Source organism: Heteronotia binoei, chromosome 20 (assembly GCF_032191835.1).
Source record: "Heteronotia binoei isolate CCM8104 ecotype False Entrance Well chromosome 20, APGP_CSIRO_Hbin_v1, whole genome shotgun sequence".
Lineage (NCBI taxonomy): Eukaryota > Metazoa > Chordata > Lepidosauria > Squamata > Gekkonidae > Heteronotia > Heteronotia binoei.
The window spans coordinates 24473284-24492208 of NC_083242.1; the positions used below are offsets into that span (position 1 = coordinate 24473284).

Genomic DNA, 18925 nt, shown 5'->3' on the forward strand with positions numbered 1-18925 from the left:
CTGGCCAGACAAAAGCCAAGCCTCTTTCCCACCACCCTGGAAGTGACTGCGTCCCCCCTCAGATTCTGTGGTCCCCACTGCCTCTGGCCTCCGAGGATCCAGCTAGCAGGGGTTTGTTTCTGTTCAAAGGAAGGCTTCCTTCCTTGGCAGATTGGAGGCCCTCCAATGCAGGGGCCATACAGATGGGGGGGGGGGGGTGGTTTTGAATTGAGAGGCCTAGCCCCCATGTAAGCTACAGGTCTGCTGGGGAGGGAGGGGGAACCTGTGTTTGTGTGTGTTCCCCAAAGCTATTTCCAGCACTGCAGGGAGCTCCTGTTGTGTCTTCCCCAGCCTATCTAGGCCAGCTGTTGCAAGCTAGTTTATAGCTTCCTGTTTTTCTTTCCTGTGTATTTTCTTGGCGAACGTTTCAATTAACAGTTAAACTTAAGGTGAAAATGTACATACTGTACAGCTGTGTATTGATTTTTGGTTTGTTACCTGTTGTATACCAGTGGATTGCATGAAAAAAAAAATTCTGTATTCATCCTTGTTATACAAATTTATGAAATTGATTTTTAAATTCAGTATAAGTAGTTATCAAAATACGCTGCTTTGAAGTTATATCCTCAGAAATAAAGAGTTGCACATACAGTCTGTGGCTCTTCTTTTAAAACAAAAAGTGCAAAGACATTTCAGGTGCTTTCTTGAGAATGACAAAGGGCCAGAAGAACTTGCTCATTCAGTAAGTACAGCATGTGCCCTAAGCGCCTGTTAGTGCTGCTTGCAGGATTGGAGAGGTCTTCTGGCCTCTTTCTACAGCAGTAATGCCACCTCCAGAGGAGGATGCCTTTCTGTGTAACCTGGATTTGAAAGCGGGTAGCAAACCCAGCTTGGGCAGGGAGGGAGAGGGATCAGTTTATCTATCACCACGGTCAAAATGCAGATTGCCAGTGCAACACTTCATTTTTTTGGGATGGTGGGAGAAGTGCAGAAGGCAGTTCTTGTTTCCACAGCCCACTCCCACCCCGAAGCATTCTTGTAGTTGAGATTTCACCTTTCACTTGACAAAAACCACGTTCTACATCAGTATGTAGTTCACAGGCTTGCGCTCTAGATGAACAGTCAAAGCTTCCCTGTTTACTGTGGGCCTCAGCAATTGTTCTGTGCGCCCTGGGTCAGTCCTGCAGCATTCTTCTGACCCGTTACATCAGCCAGGGAAGGGCTGTTCATTCCCTGCACAAGCCAAGAATATTGTGAAATTTCAGAACAAGTACCTGCTGCATCACACACTAATCAACTAGAGGACCTTCTGTGCTGTGAACCAAAGTCACACCTCAGCAACCTGTGAAATACCATGAGATGATGAGAACAGATCTGTCACGCAGTTCTCAAGACGCTTCCGTTGAGCTCCTACAAGACAATTTTATGCCACCCAGAAATTAAAAACCTAAGATACACTGAGCAGAGACTTGCTGTATTTATATACTATATAAATTTTACATGCCATGTATTTACAGGTGGGGCAAGTGCTTTTTTCATCTTAAAAAAAACTCAAGTCAAACTTTAGACACCTCTGAACAACAGTTTGTATATAAACCAGACAGATTATTCAGATGAACTGTATTTAATACAGTTTCCCCACTCTGTCTCCTGATGCAGGGACCAGTGAATTAAGTATATCACAGTTTGACAGCATTTCATAATAAAAAAAAACTCAAAATTAAATCACAGTATGAATGTGTCTGTAACTAGAAACGTAAAGACAAAAATCAAGACAACTGAGACCCATTCAAACCAGTGACACTATTAAATGCAATAAAAACAAGGGGTAGGTATGCACAGATGGGGGCATGGAGAGAGAGAGACACATTCCAAAGCTGGTACGAGTTTGAATGGGGCACACATCAAAATCCAAGACCGGAACCTTTGCTTCAAATCTTGAATCCAGCAGGAAGCAAAACCATGTAGTTTCTAGTACCAGACATCACATAAAAACAGATGAACAGTTCTTATAAAAATCCTAATTGTTCATGAATTGTTTCCTTTTTTTTTAAATAAGTCTTTAAATTAAATAGACTATCAGTTGCAGTGTGATAAGTCCATGGTTTCCTCGCCTCCTGCGCCAGATGCATACACTTGGGGTAACATCACGTGAACAACGCAATCGACCTGAGTCGGTAATTAAGCAGCATTTGAGATGTTCTATACCAGGGCATTAAATTTTCACTTGTGATATTTACAAGGTAGATCATTTTTTTTTAAATAAGATCCAGCAGTAGAAAGTTTTTTGGGGGGAGGTTGGCATTTTTTATTTAATTTTTGGATTGCAGGGAATTGTTTTTTTTAAAAAAAAGTCTAAAAAAAAAAGTTCCTTGATGGTAAAATCCTGTACAGTATTTTGTTGAAGCACCGATAATGAAGAGGTTTTTTTTCTTTATAAATATACTGCAAGTAGTGGTGAGATGTTTCCAGCAGATGATCTGAAAGGCAAGGAAAAGGGTCAATATTATTCCATGGGGAATCAAAATGGAGAAACGTCGACTGCGGGGTGACATGATAGAGGTTTACAAGATTATGCATGGGATGGAGAAAGTAGAGAAACAAGTACTTTTCTCCCTTTGTCACAATACAAGAACTCGTGGGCATTCAATGAAATTGCTGATCAGTCGGGTTAAAACGAATAAAAGGAAGTACTTCACCCAAAGGGTGATTAACATGTGGAATTCACTGCCACAGGAGATGGTGGCGGCTACAAGCATAGCCAGCTTTAAGAGGGGATTGGATAAAAATATGGAGCAGAGGTCCATCAGTGGCTATTAGCCACAGTATATATGTGCATGTGTGTGTATACGCACACACATATATTGGCCACTGTGTGACACAGAGTGTTGGACTGGATGGGCCACTGGCCTGATCCAACATGGCTTCTCTTATGTTCTTATGCCTGATAATTTTGTCTCAAAGTGCTGAGGTAATTCTGTCTCAGTGTGGCATAGAGCAGGGGTGGCCAATGGTAGCTCTCCAGATGTTTTTTGCCTACAACTCCCATCAGCCCCAGCCATTGGCCATGCTGGCTGGGGCTGATGGGAGTTGTAGGCAAAAAAACATCTGGAGAGCTACCGTTGGCCACCCCTGGCCTAGAGTGTTGGACTGGAACCTGGGAGATCCAGGTTCACATTCCCACTTGCCATGAAACTCACTGGTTGACCCTGGGCCCGTCACATACTATCTCAGCCCTAGCCTGCCTCAACAACAGGTTGTGGTTAACAAACAGGGGAGAAACCATGCTAGCCACCTTGGAGGGCAAAAGGGTGCGGAATAAAGCAGTATGCCACCTAGTGGCAAGTTATAGCAACTGTCACTCCCAGTGTTGCTTCAAGCCATTCACAACAAAACTCCTTTCACTTGTGATTTCAGTCCAAGAGCTCCACAGGCTCAGCTATGGTGGGATTTAAGGAAATGATTTGCTGTTTCTAAAATAAATAATAATGCAAAAACCGCAATAGGGAAAACCATCAGATAAGACAGAAGTTCTGATATGAGAAGGCAATGGGCACAGCAGTTCATGGAGCGCTTCCCAGCAAGGCTGAATTACAGTCCATGGTGGGTATCGGCACAGAAGTGCTTAATGGATATTTTGAGACTTAAGCAGAAGCCTTCAGGACGTCTACTTGAGTAACACTGTCATCACAGGAGGGTTATCAGGCAACACTGAGCATGGCTGGTAGGGGGAGGGGGAGCTGAAGCATCTCCAAGTAAAAGACAACGTTTCGGACCACCTTGGCCTGTTTTGGGCCTCAATAAAACAATTAGTACAAGAGTGATGTAGGAGAGCTACACATGCTTACCATCTTGTTCACTCTTTGTATGGGAAGTCATTGCTCGGAGATCTAGAGACTGTCCAGCTGTGGTCTTTATGGAAAGGTGCTTCTGTAGCAGCTGGAACACAGAAAATGTTCATGTTGAGCAAAAACAACAAAATAATTCCTGGTGTTGATTAACAGGTTGTGTCTAGAGCGTCGTCTGAATCAGGCTCTGCCGACAGTCTCTCCCCTCAACAGCTTTTGGCAGCATTTAGCCCAGCCTGGTGGTGAGTGGGAAATGCTGTCAAGTTGCAGTTAACTTATGACAACCCCTGTGGAGTTTTTCCAAGGCAAGAGATGAGCAGAGGTGGTTTGCCATTGCTTGCCTCTACATACTGACTTCATTGCGGTGCCTTGTCAGATTAAACGAGGAAGCTAACTGGAGCATTTTGTTAGAACCAATGGAAAGGTAACTGGCTTTTACCCAGGCCTGACTCTGCTTAGCTTCTGGGATCCAGCTAGCCCAAGCAATCCAGGTCATTAGCTGTCAAGGTCCAGGCTCAAGTGGGGAGGAGATCACCCTGCCTTACTTAGATACCCAAATTTCTTTCCTCTCTCTCTCTCATGGTCCCTGTAGGAGAGCCACTTAAACAGGATTCCTCAGTTGTCGTTTTAAGAACAAACCAATCTAGAGACCAGTTCCGCTGTGCTCCTTCTCTCTGTGCTGCTACTGCATTTTGTGACCTTTCCGTTGGTTCTAACAAAATGTTCCAGTTAGCTTCTTTGTTTAATCTGTCAAAACGCATGCTGCCTCTCCAGAGACCTAGGTGCCTGAATTTGGTCAGGGAAAAGGAGATGCAACCTCAGGAGGACAGGGATACAGTTGTTTCCACTGAGCCTTCCTTCCCCCCCTTTCGCCCTTGCGATGTCCCTTTCAGTCTCTTACCAGCATGGTGATCTGTAGAGAAGCAGTAGCCTCCTTCGTCGCTACCTTCTATGCACTTTGATTTCCAGCAGGCTGCAGTTCCTCCATCTTGGGGTTGCCTGCCAAGTTTCTGAAAAGCCCCTGACAAAATTTCAGCTGCCTCCGAACTGTCTCCTTCCGCATGAGTTAGCTTCGGCCCATGAGGCTCTAGAGGTTCACTGCAGCTTTCAGATTTCTTTGCACGCTTCTTCCTCTTCTTTTTCTTCTTCTTGTGTTTGTGGGGCTCTGCCTCAGAGCCCGATGCAGAGGGATCGGAGTCCTGGTGATGCCTGAAGGAAATAGGAACAAGTTAAACAGAAATCTATGGCAACACCCTTCTCCACTCCAAATGCCAAGATTCCTACAGGCAGTCCCTGTGTGCAAAGCGCAGTGCCTAGAGGGTGAGAATGGTCCAGCGGATGGGAATAGTGTCATTCCCATTTTACAGATGGGAAACTGTGTTTAAGAGACACACCTGCTACGGGCAGCCTTATGAATTCCTGCAGAGTGTGAAATTTGAACTCTTCAACTCTGTTACATCTTTTTAAATCAAAAACAAAAACTCTTCCCCACCTCAGATGCCACTGGGTAGACTTCTGCTGGGTCAAACCCTTGGCTCAGAGCCAAATATAGAAACGCAAAGCTTGAAGGGACCCCAAGGGTCATCCAGTCCAACTCCCTTGCATAATGCAGGAAATTAATAGTCCTCCCACCCCAGTAACCCTGGTCCAATCTGATCTGGAGAAAAATGCCTTCCTGACCCCAAAAATGATGACTGAGCATATAAGAAATGGCCACAAGAACCAAACACTGGCTCACCCCTTCCTGCCTCACTTTCACCATCTGTCCAAATCCATGGTGAGTCATAAGAACATAAGAGAAGCCATGTTGGATCAGGCCAATGGCCCATCCAGTCCAACGCTCTGTGTCACACAGTGGCTCAAATATAAATATATACACACACTGCAGCTAATAGCCACTGATGGACCTCTGCTCCATATTTTTATCTAACCCCCTCTTGAAGCTGGCTATGCTTGTAGCCGCCACCACCTCCTGTGGCAGTGAATTCCACATGTTAATCACCCTTTGGGTGAAGAAGGACTTCCTTCTATCTGTCATACAATCTACACTGCTGTCAGACACAGGTCCAACCTGTAGCCAACACCATTTTACAGGAAAATTTAGCCATTTAAAAACTGCCATAAGGGCAACCCCAGGCAACCTAGTTCTTCTCCTGCCTTTTCAAGAGTCTACACAGCTGTGAGGGGCCACCCTTGTCGGCCACAGATTGGAACCATATCCACCAAAACGTGCAGTTTGGCCCTCAGTCGTTTCTTCCCTGTACTCCAGGCAGCCAAGGGTCTTTCCCAAACCCTGGGACCCTTTCCCCTGGGGCTGTCTGTGCAAAGTGGGCGCTCTGCCACTGAGCCATGTCAGTGCCACCTAACCAAACAAGACCCAGTTGCAGCAATGCAGTTCCCTGGCATCTCAAGTGAGCAGGTGGGGGTGAAAGCCCTCTGCCTAAGACCCCTGGAGGGTTGCTGCCGGTCAAGAGCAGGCTACTGTAATCTTGATAGACCAGGAGACTGTCCTGGTAGAAGGCAGCTTTGCATGTCTGTCTCTCCACCTGCCCTGCGCTACAACAAGCAAACGATGAAAAAAACTATTTAGGACAGAGCCAGGTCAGCTTTCTCTTGTCACTGACCTGTAATCTCTCTCTCTGTGTTTATCTTTCGACTTCTTCTTCTTCTTCGACTTTTTGTGCTTCCGGATCTTCTGTTCCTCAAGATGTTCACTTAGCGAGCTCCTCTTCTGGCATCTCTTTTCAAGGTTGTCGCCGCTGCTCTCTGGGCTGGGGTGTTTCCTTTTTCGCTCCTTTGGATGCTCTTCCTCTGGATGCAAACTGCATTCTTCGGGCAGCAACGAATTTCTCTGGTGGGGATATTTCTCCGGGCGCTGGGAGGGAACTGGACGGCGGTACATGTCTGCTTTCGAACTGCTGATGTGGTTCCTCTCTCCTTCCTTTACCGGTGGGTCCTTCTCTGGTGGGTCGTGAGTCCATCTGCTTTTGTAAGAATAATGTTTATCAAGTTTATTGTAAATGTGACTAGATTTGTTATTGTCCTTCTCGCTATGGTGGAATTTTCTCTCTTGGCTACTCTTCACTATGTGGGAAGAATAATAATAGCTATCGGGTTGGTATTTTTCCCATCTCCTTCGAATATCCTGATAACTATTTTTGCTCCATGGGCAATACTGGCTCCTTTCAGGGTCTGTTTTCTCTGTGCTGCAAGATCTGGGCCAGGAGGACTTCCCTAAACCTCTTCCAGGTCCGGGGCTCAAGGGGGATAGGTACTTGTTTCCATTGTAGTACTCTCTTCTTGAGTATTCCTGTTTCATTTGTTCTCTGCTGTAGCAACACTTTTTATCGTAGTGATGCCTGTTGTTCTGGCTGCGGCTGGCCTCCCACTCTTCGCTTTCCGAGCGTCCCCTCTTAGTTTGCTCTCTGCCGTAGCAGCACTTTTTCTTGTAGTAACGCCCATCGTTCTGGCTACGGCTGGCTTCCCACTCTTCACTTTCTGAGTGGACTCTCTTAGTTTGCTCTCTCCTGTAACAGCACTTTTTCTTATAGTTCTGGCTGTGGCTGGCCTCCTGCTCTTCACTTTCTGAGCCTTCTCTCTTGTTTTGCTCTCTGCTGTAGCAACACTTCTTGTAGTAATGCCTCTCATTTTGGCTGCGCCCAGCCTCCCACTCTTCACTTTCTGAGTAGCCTCTCTTGCCGTGGTAGTGCTCTCTGTCTGTTTTTTTGGAGGCACCAACTTTCTCCTTCATCAGGGAATGGGACGTTGGCTCCTGCCTTTCTATGTTTCCTCTGAGACCTTCTTCATTCCCCAGCCTGAGCCCATCCTCCTCCTTTGAACTCCGGCTGTCTGCTCCCACTTCAAGCCTTGAAGTAGAAACAACTTCAGGAAGTGGGCCATCTGTGGCATGCTTCACGCCATTCAGCATTTCTTGGCTTTTCTCTACAATGTTCAGAGTGACCAGCTTGAGAGGTTGGCATTCAGTGTCAGACTTTCCAAAAGGGCTTTGAGCCAGTTTTTCTGTTCCCTCAGGTGTCCCTCTGATGCGTACAGGACTCTTTTTCCAAGTAGCTTTCCCTTCTTTGGGTCCTCTCATTTTTGCTGAGTGATCCTCTGCATCACCTTCTGTACTGAGCTTGGCTTCTCTTCCAAGTGACTTTGACTGAGGGTTACACGGCCCGCTGATACCGAAATGTGAGTTTTGCTTTTCTGCGGCGACACTTTCACAGCAGTCGTCTTCGGTAGAAACGGGTTCATGGTCAGAAGGGAGATTCTGGATGCTGCTGAGAAGGTTGGTGAGGATATTGCTGGGCTTGTCACAGGAAACTCTGCTCAAGGGTTCCAAACAGCCATCCTCTTTGGCAGTTTTCTCTGTTCCACTTGCACTGAGCACAAGAAAATAAACTATCAGGTAGGCAGATGTGTTAGTCTGTGACAGAAGAGCAAGGTTTGAATCAAGTAGCACCTTAAAGACTAACTAGGTCTCCAGGGTATAAGCTTCCAAGTGTCAAAACCCTGTACCCTGGAAATCTCATTAGTCTTTTAAGATGTTACTGGTCTGAAATCTAAATTTCTTAATGATGGTCAGGCATGAAGAGGCATAGCAAGTAGGGTCAACTTTAAGAAATCCTCACGCTATTAATCTCTTGAGAAACATACTTGTTCAGAAGTGTGTCAATCAGTGTTCCCTCTAAGCTGCAGAGTCCTGTAAGCAAAAATTCTACTTTGTGAGCTACTGGTATTAAAGTTGTGAGCTACTGCATAAATTATTGTGCTCTGGGGCAATTCTTCCTGAGTTAAGACAAAAATGTGTGAGCTGAGGTTAAAAATCTGCGAGCTAGCTCACGCTAACTCAGCTTAGAGGGAACATTGGTGTCAACACGAGGCAACTGCCGTCATGAGATTTCACAAAGCATTCCCTTAACAGCTTTGTGTCCCAACAAACTCGCTAACCTTCCAGGTAACAAAGAATTCTCAATTCTCAGGCTGCTGATTTTGCCAAGAAAAAGATGATGTTGGATTTATACAATCTCAGAGTCTCATAGCGGTTTACAATCTCCTTTATCTCCCTCCCCCTCCAGCAGACACCCTGTGAGATAGGTGGGTCTGAGAGAACTCTCCCAGAAGCTGCCCTTTCAAGGACAATCTCTATGAGAGCTATGGCTGACCCAAGGCCATGCCAGCAGCTGCAAATGGAAGAGTGGGGAATCAAACCCGGTTCTCCCAGATAAGAGTCCACGCACTTAACCACTACATCAAACTGACAATGTTTTTAGGAAGCAGGTTTCATTTGTTTCCCTAGATCATGCCTGCCAGTTAGCAACTTAAGTACATGCCCTTGCTTGTAGGCCTTGGCCGCCCTTACATGCTGGCTTCGTAGCCCTGTTATCTGATCCAAACATTCCCCATCCCCTGTGTTGAGGAAAAGCTTCATGGTGCATCCCAGAAGCAAGAGATGAAATGGGGAGAACTCTGATCAGAACCTACAGCAAAGCAGCTGGATTCTCCCCCACAAATCAAAATGTATCTGGACAAGTGTTGCAGTCAGGGAAGAAAAACATGAAACACAATTCCAATACAAACAACCCTCCAGATTGTCTTGTGTGAATCCCTATCAGAGAAGAGCACAAAAAATATAGGCGAGAGTGCCAAATGGCCCATGCAGAGATGTTTTCCCCAAGTTTTCCAAGAAGTGTTAACATGGAATGGATATGAAACTATGAACTGTTCCAGATGATTAAAGTGCAGCTGGGAAGAATTCCACGTGTACTTCCAAAGCCCAGCCAGAGCCCTCAGGCACCCTTTCTAATGAAAATGTACTTGGAAAAAGGCAAGATTGTTGTACCTTGTTTCTTCTGGTGATGTTTTCAGTTGCCTGTATCTGAAGGAGTCCAAGATCATATCTTCAGGGACCGGGGACAGAGAGGCAGGTGGTCCCTGTTATTAAGAACGGAAAAGTTTAACGAACAGGCAGAACCTGTTGACTACGCAGCATGCTCCAGAATCTTGCAAGGAGTGAAATGTATGGGCATCGTTACAGTTTTTCACTTCGCCTGCACAAACGCAAACCACAACAGGTAAACCCTGGGCTCCTATTTGGAAGTGAAATTATTTATAGTGGTAGAAAAGACTAAGAGTCCAATAGCACCTTAAAGACTAACACAATTTGCAGCAGAAATTCTTCACATCTGAAGAACTGAGGAGTGACTCATGAAAGCTCATCCCCTGCAGCCACAAATTTTGTTAGTTTTTAAGGTCCTCCTGGACTCTTATCTGCTAATATGGCCAGACCAACACAGCTACCAATCTTGATCTTACTTTATTTATGTTATTTACAGTCCACCTTTTCTCTCTCAAGGTGGATTAAACAGCTTAATCAGGGTGGAAGATCCAATAGCATATGCAATAGGATTTGAACTTGTAGATACCTGGGAACCAACCAGAGGTAAAGTCCAGTGTAAATTTTAACATTACATGTTAATCAAAACCAAAAACTACAGAGCAGGAACCCACTTATATCCTTGCACAGTATGAACTGTTAGTTAAGAAGAAGAAGAATAAGAATTGCAGATTTATATCCCGCCCTTCTCCCTGAATCAGAGACTCAGAGCGGCTTACAATCTCCTATGTCTTCTCCCCTCACAACAGACACCCTGTGAGGTGGGTGGGGCTGGAGAGGGCTCTCACAGCAGCTGCCCTTTCAAGGACAGAGTCTCAGAGCGGCCTACAATCTCCTTTCCCTTCCTCCCCCACAACAGACACCCTGTGAGGTGGGTGGGGCTGGAGAGGGCTCTCACAGCAGCTGCCCTTTCAAGGACAACCTCTGCCAGAGCTATGGCTGACCCAAGGCCATTCCAGCAGGTGCAAGTGGAGGAGTGGGGAATCAAACCTGGTTCTCCCAGATAAGAGTCCGCACACTTCACCACTACACCAAACTGGCTCTCCTTAAGAGAAGTTTGTTACAAGAAAAGCCTAACTGGAGCTGAGCAGAGGCAGTGCTGGCACAGATACAATAGAGAGCCATGCCTAATGCCCAGGGCTAATGAGAGCTGCTACAGGATCCCAGGATGACGATGTGACAGGCTGTTGGGACCACAGAGGAACTATTAAAAGCACAACAGAAAACCTCTCTCTGTGCAAAAAATCAAAGGCCAGTATATGTCAACACTCTATACTCAGTATTAATTCAAAATTCAATATAATGTGTCCATACAAATAATGAGAGATCATACAACAAATCACCATCCGCAACAAGCCACTCTCATTTCTATTGACTTTTTCTTGGTGAACATCCACAACAATTGATGGTCTTAGCTGAAGTCCGATGCTCATAAAAAACCAGTCCTTAGGTCATTCTGAGGCTTAAAGCTCTTCTTCCAGGGACCATCTGTTGTCAGTGTACTGTGCAGTAGGTAAGTGGTGTCAAGATACACCTTCCGATATTCTGTATGTCTCAATAAATTTTGCAGTAAAATATTATCATTCCTCATTACACTGTGGATAATTCATGAAAATGCTACTTCAAACTGCAACAGTATCTACTCACCCTTTTTTTCATTCATTCATAATGCATTATGCTGAAATATCTCTGCTAATTTCATTCACATCTGTTCTCCAAATTATGCCTGGGTTTTGTATAGATTACACACTAAGAACAGGAGAGCTGTGTAATTGGGGTGATAATGGATGTGTAATTTTATAATTATATAGTATGTCTGTATGCTTATGGGATTACATTATAACATGGAAACTTAGACTATATTACCATAACAACTTTCTGAACAGGATAGCTTTATATAATCAAATTTATAGGTTCAAATAAATAATTAAATTTATGTATGGACAATATATTTGTTAAAAATTTCACTACAAGGTATATAATTTTGTTCTTACGGTCAGAAAAATTTCACATTGTAAAATTGGTAGCAATTCTTACAAATAATTAACATGAGTTCAATCCCAGCGGAAGTTGGTTCAGGTAGCTGGCTCCAGGTTGACTCAGCCTTCCATCCTTCTGAGGTTGGTCAAATGAGTCCCCAGCTTGCTGGGGGGAAAGTGTAGATGACTGGGGAAGGCAATGGCAAAACACCCTGTAAAAAGTCTGCTGTGAAAATGTTGCGAAAACGTCACCCCAGAGTCGAAAACGACTGGTGCTTGAACAGGGGACTACCTTTACCTTTAATAAAATGGGCAGTAATTTTTTTTTTTCAATTTGGCAGGCCTAAATGGGAACACTAGTGTTAGAATTAAAACTATTATAAAATAAGGTTAAAAATTGCTTGCATTGGATAAAAATTTCTTTCCCATATATAAAACTGGTGGTAATGTTTACAAGCTGTCCATAAAGTAGTAGTAGTAAAAATAATGTTTGTAATATAAAGGGAGACATGATTTAAAATTGAGTATTCTGGCTGGCAGTCTATATGACTTTTGTTTAAAATTGCTACAAATTGGCAAAGAGGATAAGCATACTGTAAAACACAGTATAAACGGTTATAAATGATTACAAATTGTTAAAAAGGCATATTGTAAACACTGTTGCAGCAGTTTTGATAAGCTGTCTAAGAACTGATACATCAGACAGGTATTAAGGAACTGTAACTTTAACATTAAGAAATCACAGCAGGTGAGGTAAATCAGCCGAGGGGCTTTTTAACAATGGTTCACCTAGAGGAAAACTGAGGAATCTGGAGAACAGATGTGAATGAAATTAGCAGAGATATGCATTATGAATGAATGAAAAAGGGCGAGTAGATACCATTGCAGTATGATGTAGCATTTTTACGAATTATTCAGTGTAATGAGGAATGATAATATTTTACTGCAAAATGAACTGAGACATACAGAATATCGGAAGGTGTATCTTGACACACTTACCTACTGTACAGTACACTGACAACAAACGGTCCCTGGAAGAAGAGCTTTAAGGACCGTTTTTTTAATGAGCATTGGACTTCGGCTAAGACCATCAATTGTTGTGGACGTTGTTCACCGAGAAAGAGTCAGTAGGAAAGAGAGTGGCTTGTCGTGGATGGTGATTTGTTGTATGATCTCATTATTTGTATGGACACATTATTTATATTCAATTCTAAATTAATACTGAATACAGAGTGTTGATATATACTGGTCTAGTTGCCTTTGATTTTTTTGCACGGAGAGAGGTTTTCTGTTGTACAGGATCCCAGGAGGCTGTGCCTTACATCGCTCAGCACCAAACCAAACCTCATGACCTGCTATCCACATGAACAGATGTGCGTTGATGGAACTAGACAACTTTCCTACATTCCTTTCCCCGCATTTATCTCCCACTTGCCCTCTGAGAAGATCAGACCGGTGTGCACGGTTAGAGAGACATAGCAACTGTCTAAAGGTCTTCTTTCCTGCTCCCTGGATAAACAGCACTAAATCTCTACCCCTGGACCTGACACACAGGCCTCAGGTTCCAAGTGCCAGGAGTCCTTGTCACCATCGCTCTAGATACCACCCTTCCCAAACAGAGGAATGGGGGAGGAATTCACACCAGAAAGGAGAGACACTTTCTTTTTTTTGAATGACTGAGCTTTCTTACAGGGAACTCAGGCCTACCAAAGAAATGGCAACAGACACAAAACTCACTTTCCCGTGCAATCCGTTGGCTTTTGAGAAAGGGTTTTCTGCAGATTTCCCAGGTTTGGCTTGGCAAGCAGCATCTCCTGGCGGCAGGCCGTTCTCTTTAGAAGCCTCATTGAAACTAACAGCACCATTGACAGCGACACTTTTTGGTGGCTCATGCAGCAGCAGCGGCACTTCCTCCTCGGCACTGTGGCAGGACGCACAGGAGTTCTCCGCCACGCTTCCCGTGCTTCCTGTTGGGATACTACTGAAGGGCTTTGGGAGCCCGTTCTCTTTCACGGGCCCTTTGGGCTCCTCATCGGAGTCTTCTGAAGACTCAGCCCCATACGGGACCAAGACGCTCGAGTTCAGCTTGGACTTGCCATTCACCACCACCGGTGTGGAAGAAGGCTCACAAGCGGGAGGCGGCGGCTTGGGGATTCTGTTAGCAGCCAAGATGGCAGAGGCGCTTGAGGTAGACTGCACTACGGAAGGGTTAGAAACAGTCGAGGAAGGGACCGGCTTATTGAGGTTCTCTGCAGGACAGTTGTTGTGAGAGGCGGTTTGGTGAGCAGACAGTTTGTTAATGCTGATGGTTATCTTCTGCTTTTTTGAAGGATCGACAGCACCAGCCGAAGCCGGTCTGTTGATCGTCCAGTTTGGGACAGAAGTTGCTGATGGAACAGAAGCTGGCCTTTTGAGGGGCACAGTGCTGGGACTGGCCACGGAACTGCTGGATGCTTCCTTCAGTGATCCAGTTCCATTCAAATGATTTGAATTCTGCAACTATTTCACAAAAAAAACAATAAGATGACATTGGGGGAACACAAGTGAAGATGAAATGCCCAGCTGTCCAGCACACACACATGCACACATGCACACACACACACACTTTTCCCTTGCTCGGTTCATACATAACACCAAATCATGGTTTAGCATTATGAGGATTCCTCCCATTCCTAAATCCCATGGCTCAGATGCTCCCCTCAAATGCCACAATCAAATAAGCCTATTTTGAGACTGGAGTAGCTCTGCATATGAAGGCGGTGTTTAGGAAGTCGGGCTGTGGCTTGCTGAGAGACTTGCTTTGTATCACTGGTTTCACAAGAGAGAATTACCTTCATCATGTGTGGAGGGAGCTGCGGTCCAATAAAACCTGGCGATGTTTGCTTGTTATTCATTACTCGCTGGTTGATAACTGGCCGGGGAGAAGACCGCCCTGGGGTATGAGCAGAATTAGCATGTTCGCTGCTGTTCTTCACATCGTGAGACCTGGCCAAGGACAAAGCAAAGTGACTCATGTTAGCTGGATTTTGCAATGATCCTGGAACTTCTGCAATAAGCTTGTGCTCTCCAGCAGGGCTGTTCTATTTCTCTCTCCTGCCATCCTTTTGTTCTCCAGGGAGATCAGAATATTAGGGATGTAGAATCTTTCGGGCTCAAGTGCCATGTTCTACTGGAGAAAGTTTTTCTTCCAGACGTTTTGTTCGTCTGGAAGAAAAACTTTCTCCAGTAGAACATGGCACTTGAACCCGAAAGATTCTACAAACCCTAATGATGATGCCAGCTGTGAAAACCTGAAATCTTTGAGATCAGAATAGTTTTAGCTTCACACAGCCACCGTGTGAGGTAGACCAGGCCCAACACAAAGAGAAAACCAAGTATAACACAGTGGGAATTTGAATATAGACTGCCCTCCAAGCTCAACAATTCATGCCTGTATCGGTTCTGTTCTAAAGCTAAATCCTCCTAGCTATTGTGTCTGTTTACTGCAGCCAAAGACGACGGGGGGAGGGGGGAGAGCGGGGATTGTGATTTTCAGAACTATGCAAATAAAAATTTGAGATCCAATATAAAATGTGATATCTGCATTACAAGCTAGACAGGATATATAGGGCAGGTATTCCTCAAGTACCAGAAACCATTACACTGATTAAATAGGTTTTTGTCATTCGCTGTCGAAGGGTCTGTGCATCCAGAAGAGCCAGCGAGGTTTAGTCATTAAAGGATCAGAATAAGATCTGGGAGTGGGTTCAAATCCCCACTCTGCCAAGGAAGCTTGCTGGGTGACTGCTTGCTGGGTCAGTCAGAGGCACTTAACTCAAACTACCTTACAGGACTGTTGAGAGAATAAACAGAGCAGAAGGTAATGATGTAAACCACTTTGGGACCCACAATATTTAACTTAATTGTATTCAATTAATGGCACAAACGTCCTATGAAGAAAGGTTGAAGGAGCTGGGCATGTTTAGCCTGGAGAGGAGGCGGCTGAGAGGTGATAGGATCACCATCTTTAAGTACTTGAAGGGTTGTCATATAGAGGATGGTGTGGAATTGTTTTCTATGGCCCCGGAAGGTAAGACCAGAACCAATGGGTTGAAATTAAATCAAAAGAGTTTCCAGCTCAACATTAGGAAGAACTTCCTGACCGTTAAGAGCGGTTCCTCAGTGGAACAGGCTTCTTTGGGAGGTGGTGAGCTCTCCTTCCTTGGAGGTTTTTAAACAGAGGCTAGATGGCCATCTGACAGCAACGCTGATCCTTTAAACTTAGGGGGAAGCACTTGTGAATTTCCTGCGTTGTGCAGGGAGTTGGACTAGATGACCCTGGGGGGGGGGTCCCTTCTAACTCTATGATTCTGTGTACCATTAAGATATATGCATTTCTGTATTCTGAATACAATTTCACAATACTTTGGTTATTTATGGTGGAATAAATAAGTGTGCTCAGTCTCTGACAAGGTGCAGCCTAATAATGCAAAGAGGGTGGGGCCTCAGTCTGCCCCAGGCAACACAGACACTTCCAATAAGCAACAATCACCTACAGCCCACTCAAAACAAACAAACAGCAGTTCCCCAGCAACCACACAAACAAGTCCTGCAGGGCCCTGATCTCACATGAGAGTGTGTTCCACCAGGCAGGAGGCCAGGGTGGAGAAAGCCTGGTTGAGGCTAAACAGATGTCTTTTGCACCAGGTAGATTGTTCAGCTGAGTGCAAGGCTCTCCAGGGCACAAATGGGAAGAGATAGTTCTGCAGATATGCTGGTCCCAGGCTGCATACGGCTTTTAAGGTCAACACTATCATTTTGAACTGGATCTGATTCTCTATAGGGAACCAGTGGAGCTGTCAGAGCACCGGTTGAATGTGTGCCTGCCGGCAAGCGCGCCGCCACATTCTGCACTAGCTGCAGTTTCTGGGTCACTTTAACGAAGACTCGTGAAGAGCCAAGTTTGTGAATTACCTGCGGGAAACATTTTGAGCATTTGACATTACCTGATATAAAAGAGCATGTAAGCTTGCTGACTCAGAACGGATCGGATGTCACTGACTGAGACCGTGGAATCGTTCATCTGGTACCACTGCCCATTGCTGGCCTGCAAAAATAATGACTGAATCTCAAATTGGGTGCAGCTTTATAGCCTTGGGAGTACAGTTATGCCAACCCCATCAAGATCGTTCCAGATAGGCATTAGTTAAGTGCTGAGGAAGTTCAGATCTGAGGCCCACAAGGAACATGTACCAAAAGTTCCAAAACCACAGCAGGCTCAGCAGCAAGGGAGCAGTAACTTTGGATAAAAACATACCATCAGATACGGTCTGAAGCAATAGAACAAAGTTTCGAGTTCAGTGGCACCTTAAGACCAACGGAAGTTTTATTTTGATTATAAGCTTTTGTGTGCACTTTGTTGGTCCTAAAGATGCCACTAGACTCAAACTTTGTCATAAGAACCAGTTTCTCCTCCTTCCACTTCAAGTACTCCTCCCCACCAATTTTCCAAATTTTATTCAACCACTGCCCCCCGCCCCCCCATCCCCGCAACCACTCTCTAACCCTGGCTCAAAGAGAGCCTGCCATCTAGTGGAAGAAAGGTACAGCACAAGTTGTACTATTAAGGTTTACATATTTTGATCCAACAGATTAGCACAGGGGTGTCCAACATACGGCCCACGGGTTCCAATCAGACCATCCAGCAACCGACTGTTGTCTGCTCCCTTGCCTGGTCGCCATTTTGTGTTTCTTCCCAGATAAGCCAGCCAGCAAAGCAGCCTCTCTCTGCTCTTTCCCTCTTCCCCCTCCCTTTGGGAAGGGAGGAGTAGCATCAGTCAATGAAGGAGCTTGGCTCTATAGCGCTGCTGTGTTGATTAAGTTTGCCAGGCTCAATCACCTTGCAGAGCTACTGAGCCGAGCCTCTCTTCCTTTTAGTGGTTGAAGCCCCTCCCTCTCCTTGCCCCCGTAGAAGGAAGGCAAGAGCTCCAGCTTCCTTTGCTCAGTCCCCACCATTGGGAGAGATACAAAGAAAGCACTTTTCAGGCTAGTTGACATTATTGTCCATGTGCCTCTTAGGTTACTTTTAAGAATTCTTTGTATTCCCTGCTTTTAGTGTGTCCCACTAAGTCGAACAGCACTGAAAGATGATGCCATACAGCCTGTACTGCTGTGGACATCACTGTGTTTGTATTATTTTCCATTCCATGCAGTAATATCAGGCCAATTCAATGTTCCCAAGTGGTTTCTGCCCCCTCCTTTGTCTTTCAACAAATCCTGCTAAGGATTTACTACACCAGGGGTGGCCAACGGTAGCTCTCCAGATGTTTTTGCCTACAACTCCCATCAGCCCCAGCCATTGGCCATGCTGGCTGGGAGTGATGGGAGTTGTAGGCAAAAAAAACATCGAGAGCTACTGTTGGCCACCCCTGCACTACACTATGTTTGACACAGAGTTGGGGCTCAATCCCACGGAAGTTTTAGAGTCAGAAAGAGAATATTTACCTTGATGTAGCAATAGTAATGTCCTGCATGACAACTGAAGCCAGCATGCACCATGACTGCATATAACGCATAAACAACTGGGTCTCCACTAGACTGGGACATGTATGGGCGCACATCAAAATGCTCGGAATATTTCACTTCCTAAAACAGAAAGGAGAGGTGTGCATTTCTCGGAGGTGCTTTTAGAAGAAGAAACAGTTCACTTCTTGACTAACTAGAACTAATATAAATAAAAGCTAGGTACAGCATAAGAACCATCCAGGTGCAAGAACGTTTCCCAAAGTTCACAGCTAAACAGCAGACACAGAACTTTAAAAACAGCTCTCAACATCATGCGTAGCAAGGCTAGATATCTGTGTCTGATACTGAAGGACTTGGTTGTGATCAACCAAAAGGAAACAGGAGGGACCTGTTAGCCCCACGGTGCTTTTCCTTCCTAAGCCCTGGAACCAGAATTCCCAGCATGGTCCTACAGTTTTCATGTGCCTGTCTGGTGCTATAAAACCTAACACAGATATTATTGCAGAACTAAAATTCTGTTACCTTTCCAATTTTCCCACCATTGAAATTTGCAAACCGTTTTAGGGACAGGGTGAGAACGTTTGAAGCCCGATGGATTGTCAATCTTTTTGAGGCAGGAACCATCTTTTTACACCTAAAACATAAAGCAGAGGGCACACAGATCAGCTTCCAAGTCTGTTTTCCCTGTACATTCATCCAATTTACTGAAGCTCAAA

At 45.0% G+C, this 18925-nt stretch overlaps 1 protein-coding gene across 1 annotated transcript in view; it reads right to left on the reverse strand.

The window, feature by feature from the left end:
- Positions 1–1435: 1435 nt before the first annotated feature.
- The window catches only part of USP42 (ubiquitin specific peptidase 42), a 34415-nt gene continuing 16925 nt past the window's right edge, over positions 1436–18925 (reverse strand). Inside the window, exons 9-18 of the mRNA XM_060260496.1 lie at positions 18732–18843; positions 18189–18329; positions 16691–16791; positions 14537–14690; positions 13443–14204; positions 9673–9764; positions 6452–8212; positions 4729–5036; positions 3828–3918; positions 1436–2459 (exon numbers count right to left, since the gene is read on the reverse strand). Coding sequence (XP_060116479.1) covers positions 3836–3918; positions 4729–5036; positions 6452–8212; positions 9673–9764; positions 13443–14204; positions 14537–14690; positions 16691–16791; positions 18189–18329; positions 18732–18843 — 3514 coding nt within the window. The 3' untranslated portion in view covers positions 1436–2459; positions 3828–3835. The remainder of the gene's footprint in view (positions 2460–3827; positions 3919–4728; positions 5037–6451; positions 8213–9672; positions 9765–13442; positions 14205–14536; positions 14691–16690; positions 16792–18188; positions 18330–18731; positions 18844–18925) is intronic.